This window comes from Accipiter gentilis, chromosome 14, assembly GCF_929443795.1.
Source record: "Accipiter gentilis chromosome 14, bAccGen1.1, whole genome shotgun sequence".
Taxonomy (NCBI): Eukaryota; Metazoa; Chordata; class Aves; order Accipitriformes; family Accipitridae; genus Astur; species Astur gentilis.
The window spans coordinates 27,168,955-27,179,618 of NC_064893.1; the positions used below are offsets into that span (position 1 = coordinate 27,168,955).

At 40.4% G+C, this 10,664-nt stretch overlaps 1 protein-coding gene across 1 annotated transcript; it reads left to right on the top strand.

Moving 5' to 3' along the window:
* Nucleotides 1-277: 277 nt before the first annotated feature.
* MC3R (melanocortin 3 receptor) lies at nucleotides 278-1,255 on the top strand. The gene has a single exon (XM_049817179.1). It carries the CDS (start codon nucleotides 278-280, stop codon nucleotides 1,253-1,255), a length of 978 nt encoding a protein of 325 aa, XP_049673136.1.
* Nucleotides 1,256-10,664: the final 9,409 nt, after the last annotated feature.

Genomic DNA, 10,664 nt, shown 5'->3' on the forward strand with positions numbered 1-10,664 from the left:
TTTTTCCCTTCAGAGAAAATTCTTTGATGCCTGCAAGATTTGAAGCTCACTTTCTTGTAAAGGAGAAGAGCAGCCTGTGATTGATGCAAAACTCACTATAAATGCTGATTTTTTTATGTTTCTACTTGCAAAAGTGACTGAAGAAAAGTCCTGCTCGATTCCCTCCCATGTGCACAGCAACAACTTGGAAGGACTCCTTTTCCTTCTTTTTTCTTTTTTTTTAAACCTGTGCTCTATCAGTCCATAATCACTTGTGAATTCAACCCCTTTGCTGACAATGAATACCACACACTTTGCCTTTTCATTTCAGCCCGTGCTGCTTAATGTCACTGAAGACTTCAATGACTCAACTCTGAGCAACAGAAGCAGTGATGGATTTTGTGAGCAGGTCTTCATAAAAGCTGAGGTCTTCTTGACTTTAGGGATCATCAGCCTCCTGGAAAACATCCTTGTCATTCTTGCAGTGCTGAAGAATGGAAACCTACATTCTCCCATGTATTTCTTCCTTTGTAGCTTGGCTGTGGCAGATATGTTAGTGAGCATGTCAAATGCCTTGGAGACTATCATGATCGCCATCCTGAGCAACGGCTATTTGATCATTGATGACCACTTTATTCAGCATATGGACAATGTTTTTGACTCAATGATTTGTATTTCTTTGGTAGCCTCAATTTGCAACCTCTTGGTTATAGCCATTGACAGGTACATAACTATTTTCTATGCTCTCCGTTACCACAGCATCATGACTGTGAAGAAAGCTTTAACCCTGATTGTGGTCATTTGGATTGCTTGTATCATCTGTGGCATCATATTCATTGCCTACTCGGAAAGCAAAACTGTCATTGTCTGTCTCATCACCATGTTCTTTACCATGCTCTTTCTCATGGCCTCCCTCTATGTTCACATGTTCTTGTTTGCACGCCTGCATGTTAAGCGGATTGCCGCCCTCCCCGTGGATGGGGTGCCCTACCAGCGTACCTGCATGAAGGGAGCTGTCACCATCACTATATTACTTGGTGTCTTCATTGTTTGCTGGGCACCTTTCTTCCTTCACCTCATTCTCATCATTTCTTGCCCAATGAATCCATACTGCATCTGCTACACTTCACACTTCAATACCTATCTGGTCTTGATAATGTGCAACTCAGTAATTGATCCACTCATTTATGCTTTCCGGAGTCTGGAGATGAGAAAGACTTTCAAAGAAATAGTGTGTTGCTGTTACGGCATGAGTGTGGGACAGTGCATGCTGTAAACATCTGGCTTTGTGTTGACAATAGAGAGGATACACACAATAGGTGTATAAATATATATTTATCTAGATACATAGCAGCTCCACTTTAAAAGCAGTACCTGAAGGAAGGACACAGGAAAAAAATAACCTTCTACTTGATGCCTTGATTCACGCTTTTCAAAATGAAAACCAGATTCAACCAAATTATTTGAAATTATTTAAATAGTTATAACAGAAGGAAATCCAGAGTGGCTTAGAAAATAGCTTGAGAAACTTACTGGAAAAATGAATCCTGAAAGGGAATACGACCTTACAGAGGCCGAAATAATATTCTCTCTACCATTCATTTGTACCTGTTGCTTTATCTCTGTGCCACTATCAACACGTCAGTGTTTCCTAAAAGATTCCATTAGTTACCTCTACGGAAAGCTATTCACTTGCAAGACAGATCCAAACACCAGCAGGTAACAGCATTGCTCTACGCTTGCTCCTATGCCTCCACCTTTTATTGAAAGAATAGATTGATATTTATGCTGCTTGCTGTAAAGCAACCTGAGGAAAATTTTTGAAGGGTAAAAGTAAACATTCCTCTTGCACTGAGATATTCTTTCAATAAAAATCGCTTAAGTGAAAAGGAACAGCTACCGTATCAGTGATAGTGTAACTTAAACAGCTACCTGATAGAAGTGACTCTATGAAGAAGGCATTTACATTACTTATTGTGATACAGGAGTATTATATCCTCAAATTTTTAATTTTTTTTTAAAACTGGAATGCACTGATTAATGTAGTGTTTTGTATGTTAATAAAATAAGTCACAGAAATCTCCTTTTGATAAATCGTCACCAATGAGACCCATTCTTAGAAAATTTTGAACACTACACAGATCTGAACATAATGAATAAATAAAATGCAAAATAGTTTGAATTTAGCTTTGTGTAAAAGCTGCATGGGGTCCTTAGAGATATCCATTTGGCTAAGTTAGGTACCTGAAAGAAATAAGATGCGTATGGCAGATACGACTTCTAAGCATTGAGAAATGTATGTCACGGGTCAGTCACTTTTTACTTAAAGAGCTTTACACTGAGTTCAGTGGATGGACACTCCTGCACTAGAAACAAGAAAGCACTATGCTATCTGCAATCATTTTCAAACTCTTTGTGCAAGTTAGTGGCATGTAAAGCATGCAACTTCAGCTACAATAATTTAGGTTTTGCCTCTGCTTTTTATGGGAATAAACCATGTAAGTGGCCTTCAAGTAGCATATTGTAACTGAGCAAAGGCTGCCACGATTTGTATATAATACAGCATACAGGCAGTATCACAGACCATGCCAGACTAAGAAAACTCTAAGCCATTCTAAAGTGTACTTAGCACCTTTCTGGTATCTCACTTTTAGGAGGGGCAGTAACCCGAAACCCTCAGGGTTGTCTATTGCTTTCAAAAATCCAAAAGATCTCATTAGACTTCAGCCTATTATTTTTTTCCCCCTCATTTGAGTGGAGTTGCTAGGTGGTTGTTATTTCTGGGGCTCCCCTCTGTCAGTTTAGGAAGAGTTATCCAGACCAGAGCTTCCCAATCTACTCTGCCTCCAGTTCTGCCTCCACACACTAGTCCTGGTACAACCCAGGCTGATACTGTTTCACTGCTACCGGCTCCAGAACCCAGCTCTGACTGTCTGTGGGGAAGACATGTCCCACAGTTTGCAAATACTGGCCCATGTCTGACTGTGTTTTATTCTCAGCATCCTACAACCTTATGGAGTGTATACTTTTCATGGGGCCAAGAACCATGTCTCCCTGTGCTCTAGCCACACTCTGCCCACCAGCCCAAACCAATCTCATGCTATTTCCCTTGCCCTCTGATCACACCCTAAATTCCCTAATCGAGTTCTCATTTCCTCCCATAATCCCATCCTCCAGAGTTCCACCTTCCCAACCCTCCCACTATTTCCACACTGACCTGATCTCATAACCCTTAATTTTAAAAAAACTAAACTAAAAAAAAAAAACCACACCAAGGCCACCATGGAGCATGTGGCAGAACAGGCACAGATGAAAACTCTCCCACGTTTCAGGTAGAGACCAGAGAAAATCCCGACAACTGACAAGTAAGCTAAATCTGACTGCTTTCAGCCTTATCAGTCTCACAACTTACAGTTCGGCAGTACTAAGATCTGTTCTGTTGGTTCAGCCTGTCTTATTTCTGCAACACCTGATGTGGCGCGTTAAGATGAACTGAAACAAATCAGCATAGGAAACCACACAACTGACCTTTCGTGCTGTGGAAAGACTGTACCTACCTGTTGTGAAAAACTCTACCTGTTGTCAGTGTTATGTACCTTTATACACTTGAGCATGGTTTGCCATAATGTTCTGCCTCAGCTTATTGTGTATTTAGCTTTTATTGCACCTGATGTCCTAGTTATTTCTCTTTTTGAAAGTGATTTTAGATGAGACTGATTCATACTGTGCTTTGCCTTTAAGCAAAAAATACATCTGTTGAATAAAACAATCTGAAGACATCACTCAGCATTGCGTTTGCTTCTGTCAGAGCACCGTGCCCTGTCAAACCACAGTCCTGGTGGTCTGGGTCACAAAACTAGAAATAGAGTCTAACACTGGGCAGAAACCTCCTAATTCTACATGCTGTCCACAGAGCTACACAAAAAGGAGCAAAAAAGCCAGACTTCTCCATCTCACATGTAAACATCACGGAAAGAGAATCCATAAAATCCCCCAAAGTTCTCTCATACTTTCTGGCACCAGCCAGTGAAGGTGCAGCTCCTCCCCACAGGTTATCCATGGGGATGGATGGCGGGTTTACCCAACCTCAGTTCCAGATTCACAACTCTTAACTCATACTTCGGAAATCCATGGTGCAGCCTTCTGCATGGAGCCGGGATGGTAGCCATCACAAGCCTGTCTGTGATGGGAAGGGAAAGAAAGTCTCCATGGGACTGAACCCCACAATAGGAGGTAGTAAATGAATACTAATAGCTACAGCTCCAGGTGTGAAATGGAATTGAAGGGAAGAACAGAACTGCACTCTAAAGAAATATCACTGCAATCAGTTGCTGTAGGACAGATCTTTACACTCTGCTGAGAAGGCAGTCCTGGAACGGGTGTTTAGCCATCCTCAGGCTTCAGGGACAGAGCTGAGTCTCAAGTCAAGACTCATCTAAGAGATACAAGGACTGGAATGTCAGCAGAAGCCCCCCAAAACTGTATCATTTCCCAGCAGCAGTGCACCCTATAGATGTGTACATACAGCAGAACAAAGACATCGCAGCAACACATGCTGGTACAGGGCAGCAGTCCTTAACATATGCTAGTAACTAGAGCGACATTTCTATCTGCTGAGAATCTGCCCCTGTTTATAATTGCAGCGAAACGTGAACACTTGGATTTGTTACTATTAAGCTAATGTATAAGACAGTCATAAGAAGTGTTTCTTCCCTGGTAAGAGTGCTGGGCTGAACAAGATAATGGCAGTCTGAAATAATACCCTTTTCATCTAAAGGTGTCACTTATGTGGATTTAATGATTCAGTTTTTCTGCAAGAAAATCAGGCAGTTCATGAGCACTGTAGGATTATCTTTTGCTCAAAGACTTGTTAGAAAACCCTCATATATTCAGACAAATATTTGAATTTGCAGGGGCATGAGTTATCCCACTAAGTCAACTCAACACAGCATATTCTGCAAATTACAGCCAGGTTTCTTCTTTCATAAAAAAATCAGCACTATGCATGCAATTCCCATCAATAAGTGTCTAAATAGTTTATAATTGAAAGCATCTGTCTTAATGGATAAATAACAGAATTCTGCAGTCAGCCAAGGTCATCAGTAGAGCCATTAGTACAAATACCTTGACTACCTCTTCACTGAAATAAGGTGTTTCTATTTGTTGAAGCCTAGTTTGGGACCAGGGTGAGCTGTTTGGTTTGGTAACTACACCTAAACCATTACGGTGATTTTGAAGCTCACCCACAAAGGAATATTGCTTCACAACATACACTGGAAATCCCTTTGCTGGGCAACCCAGCCCCATCTTAGTTCCATACCTCTGAGACAGTGAGAGAAACCAGGTAACATGGGCACTGAGACACCCAGCATGGGTACAGCAGATGCAACAGTTCCAGAACAGCTTGTTCCTTCCTGTCTCCACCATCCACGAGTACAGGCAAGCTGCACTCAGGCTGACTAATATAAGATGAACCCTTCTGAATAAGGCATAGAAATTTGGAGAGCATTCAGTGGGCTACAGGGTGCAGGGCAGGGGCAGGAGGGCTAACATAGCTTGTATTAGCAATCTGAAGGTCAGCTCCAGATATCGCTGTAAATGTTGCTACCAAGTCACAACAGGGCTCTCCGGTGTTCCCTTTTCAGAAGAGCTCTGGGTACAGGCATGGATCTAACTTTTTATCACAACTACAACACAATGCCAGTGTTCAATAGGATTTCGGGTGGAAGGCAGAAGAAAGAAAGAGCTTTCAAAGAACACTGCAAAGACTAATAAAAATTCCTGTCCATATATATCTCCGTGAAGAACATTCAGATGGTGCTGCTCTGCTCAGTTTTGAAGGTTAAAACTTAAAAGGTTAAAATACAGCCTTGTTTTTAAGCAGTTCAGTTAATAATGTACATTAAGTGGACAGAGGCATTGAGGAAGGAAGGTAAAGCAGATTCTTAAGGCCAGAGCTACGGGTGAAGCCCATTTACACAGGGGAAGCTCACTAGACTGGGAGCAGCACAGCATCACAGCTGCACATTTCATTGTGTTCTTTCCTAAGCTGCCATGTAATGGGGTCACAGCTCAAGTCAGACTTTACACTGATGAATGAAAATAAGCTCTATCAGATTCACTCCAAAGAGAAAAACATAGCTTTTGATGCTTTAAATGTGCTTGGAAAAAAAGCAATTTTATTCTTCTTGTTTAAAATTATTTTTTCCAGAAAGAACAAGCATAGGGAAGCTTGCTCCAAATCTGCTTTTCATAACCATCCACAACCTTAATATCATCACAGTAATTATGTATTTCATAAGCAATTTAAATTGTTGCACAGGACTATGCTCATTCATCACTCTAATAATATACACGTGTTAGAGTCAACATAAAACCACTGGGTAAGGTACCAACATAGGATCTTGCTTCTGGCACCACTGCTGATTTGAACAAAAGGCATATTTCCCTCACGCTTATGGATTCAGTGCTATGCAAAGTAGCCTGAAACCTGCCTGATACGAGGAGGCTTGCATATCACAGGCGAGTTAAAAATGTCTCTGAAACAGAAACTATAAAAACTGGAACACAGTGAATTTGGTGTTTGTGCTCAGTGGGGCAGAAGTACAGAAGTATATACTTTATCAGGAAGATTTGAACCAGGACTTTTAAGAGTTAAGATGAATTTATACAATATTCACATCATTCTGAAAACACTAATGACAAAAGTAGATCTACTTGGTATTCTTACCTATTTAAGTGACTGTGCACAAGAAAAGGACGTACCTCCTTGTTCTGGAACAGTAATGGAAATCCTGCTTATTATCTGCTGTTTTGCTGGTATGAATGTTCATAGTGTCACAGCTAAGTATCTGCCCTAAGCAGTTAAGGATTTCCAACGGTTTTTTGGTCTTGTTTTACACTTTTCATTTCTTTAAGAAAAAAACACACACCTTTTATCTGAGGCTATTCCTCTCTTGTGATTATAAAGAAGGCACCGCTAAAGTGAGATTTACTTAGACAATCCATGATTCTACTCTCAAACCCTCTGCATTAGTAATAAACACAGTCACTATTCACCTTTGAGCCTAACTGATGCAATTTTGGTTTGTTCTATATCTATTAGTGATTCAAGGTCAGAAATGAACATTCTAGAAAAAAAAATAAAATATATAGATGAGTCCTCATTCACTGTCATGGGTATAATAAGCAGCATAACACTTTCAACACATTACTGATATGATCACTACAATGGTAAGGACACACATTGGGGATACCTGCAACTGAGCTACAAAGCCAGAGGCCAACCATGATGGACTTGAGACTACTCTGTATTAACATATAAATATTATAAACAGGTATTGATTGATGTAACAATGAATCTTGTTTAAATTAGCAGAATGAAGGCTTGTTTTTTTAAAAATAAACACCCATACACAGAATAAGAAGCACTTCCAGCTATTCAAATTCACTAACTTAACTTGAATTAACATTTAAGCACAGGTAAACCTACAGACACCCTGAGAAATGAACATTTCTTTAGACTTACATATTCGCAGAGGTAAAAGAAACTGTAGGTGAGGCAGAACAACTACAGACCTCCTGCCTACATGCACCTGCTATTACACATGTTCCCATTCAAGTTTGCTCACTCAACACAATCCCATTTTATACAAGCAGTTGCGTAGCAATTGCAGTGCCTCTCCACCTTCAAAAGCTGTGCTACGAGAACAACCTACCCCGAAGGGGCCATTATACTGAGTGCGTTGATAATCGAAGCAGTGAAAAGGTGCAGCTGGGAGAATCAGTCGAGGCACTTATTTCCTGTGATGAGAAAAAGCAGTGAGGGCCTATTAGCACTCATTTCATTAGGGGTTCATATTACACCTTAACAGAGTTTTGCATGAACATTGGGTGTGTATGACTTAAAGCTGCTTAAATGCACACTGAGAAAAGCATCCAAGTGTGATTCAGAATAAGTGCATTAAGAAACAGAGTACTTCCTCTGCCATTAGCATACAGCTGTGAGGGTCATCTCAGGGCTTCTTCAGCTCAAAGTGTATTTAACTCTTTTTCTCATTTTACAATACCTTATTGCATGGTGGTGAGTATTCCCAATGGCTAATGTTGCAGGCAACGAAGCTCCTTTTCAGCAGTCACTGAAGAGGATGAGACTCTCCTACTCACTGTCTAGAAAAGTCAAATTAGGCCACTGCTTTACCATATCTATGCCAGGACAACTTTCTTCTTCAGCTACAGCAGGAGCTGACAGGGACTGCTAAACCTTAGCACATTATATGTTTTCACCTAATTCCTAGTTTTGTCAAGGTGAGTGGTCATGCGAAATTCTATATTCAGGAAAAGAGAAGGAGCAGGATTTTTTGAAATAACTTGCTTGGGGAGCTAAGGAGTCTTTTCCACCTCAGTGAAAGACAGTGAATTTCTATCCAATCTTGTAGACCTTGACCTTCCCAAATTTGAAATGAAATAGTGAAAAATTTACAAAGTTGCATTTTTATGAAATGTGTATATGATGGAAAGGGTCAGGCAGAGGCATCTCTATCTCTTCCAGTTATGCCATCACCTCTGAGATCATAGAGAAAATCTGGTTCCGGGATTGCCCTAACGCTGGGAGACCTGGAGGTATAGCACTGCCAGTAGGCAGGAGTCCCAACATGCAGTGAGTTTATTCCACGAGTCGTTGCAATTCAGATTTTCATCACCACCAGGATCAACACCTCTAAGAAAACATTAGGCAAAAAAGAGAGGCAAGAGAAAGCTGGATGGGAAATTGAAGTCTGAACAGCTGTGCAACCTAGCTGCTGGAGGCATGTAGTGGTGTTTGAGACACGGGAGAGGGCAAGATCTGAGGATGGATATCTTTGGTACCTATCAGCAGATAAGAACCATCAACTGTGAAATCAAGAGTCTTCAGCTAATTAGTACAGACTTCACCTGTATCATTGTTACTGTCTTATTTCACAAAGCCTACATGCTACTCCTCTCTTCAGCCTTTAAGAACAAAGCACCTCTTCACAAAACACTTGTCTCTCAAAATGAGGCTGAATTTATACTTCATTTTGGCAAAACACAAGACCAATCCTTGTAGCCTTTTATTGCCTGCCGCTTCATTGAAGTCAATTACGTGATACCTGTGAAAAGATTTGCCTTAAGTAATCTTAAAATTGTACAGCATGTACTTGGAAATGTGCTTTAAATCAAGGACTCTTAATTTAAAGTTCTTAAGTGGTATATGGACAGCAAATAAGGATAATCTTTTGTTTTCAGATTTCTCTGCAGGAAAGCAATTTAGGTAGACTTGGCAATTCAAAACTTCTGATAAGACAAATCAGAAGACAGGACCAAACATGAGGCATGCAGTAAACTTATCTTCATACACAAGAAAGCAATTAATGGATTTGCATATACAGCTTGACATACAAAAATTAAACCAAACACTGTACTACTGTCATAATAAAGTGTACTGCATTATATTTTTATGTTTATGTAATAGGCCATCTATTTAATCAGAAAGACATGTTATGTAACATAAAGGTTCTTCTTTAACATATAAAGATGGTCCTAAACTTAAAAGAAAGTGTTGTTATGTAGACTCTGTTACTAGATTTCCAGGTTTGCAGCCAGGTATGAGGTGGGGGGCCTTAGTTCTTGCCTTTGTGATTATACAGCTTTTCATTTCCTTCTGAGTCAAGAATGTGTAGTCAGTAGCTGTGATCATGTATTCCACAAAAGCTATCACAGGCACCATCAACCAGCTTCATATCCCTCATTTGAGAAACCAGCTACCACAACTCTAGTACAATTCCAGTAATGAAAAGCATTGGCACGGAGTTATGAAAGTCTAATGATTAAACAAGCTTTAAAGGGTATTAAATATCCAGTTTTTCTAAGAGATCATTGGCAAAGTAAATCAACATATGATTTAATTTATGGTGATGAGCCATGTAAATTGCATAAAGTTGGGGGGAGCAAAGAAGAAATTTTGGGTAGGCCTGGCACAAGCTTTTGATGTCCAAACAGGTTGGGTATATGTTAATAAATGTGTTTGGGTGGCATTTTGGGGGTGGGGGGGACAGAGGCATGTTGTTTAGTTTTATTTTGATTCACAAGTGAAAACTTTAGCCTAGGAAAAGATCGGGGAGTTAAGAAAAAGGTATTCACCAACCAGGCTGGTCCTGACATTTTTCATTCAGGAGTCAGAGCATAGGGGGACAGAGGCCACAGGTCTTCCCATTTTAAACAGATATGCATAAGACCAGCCTGTTTCTTCTGAAAGGCACAAGTGTCTTTCTCAGTACCAAAACTGTGAAAACAGGTGTTACTTAAAAGCACAAAACAAGCGAGAATACCAACTCCTGCATTATGCAATGACCGGAACATTCAGTTCCAGGGAAGGGGAATAGCAAAGAGGGGCAGAGTGTCCATCAGCAGACACCAAAGCAGTCTTAAAACAGATTTTTTTAAGCAGAATCAACTACAATTCTCTAAAATCAACTTTCCTCTCTCAAGTTTGTTTAAGGTTATGGGGACACCATGCCGCTCCTTGTGACATCTATCACAGCAGGCAGTCACAAACAAAATCTGACAAGACAACGCTCTTTTGGTCATTTGATTGCTGTTCAGTGCCTCCTTGCCAGCCATGCCACAGTGTTTTCAACCCTGTGCATCAAATGCAGTCTCTCAGC

Excerpts from the sequence above, each read along its gene's own strand:
- MC3R (XM_049817179.1), top strand. The coding sequence starts at position 278 with ATGAATACCACACACTTTGCCTTTTCATTTCAGCCCGTGCTGCTTAAT.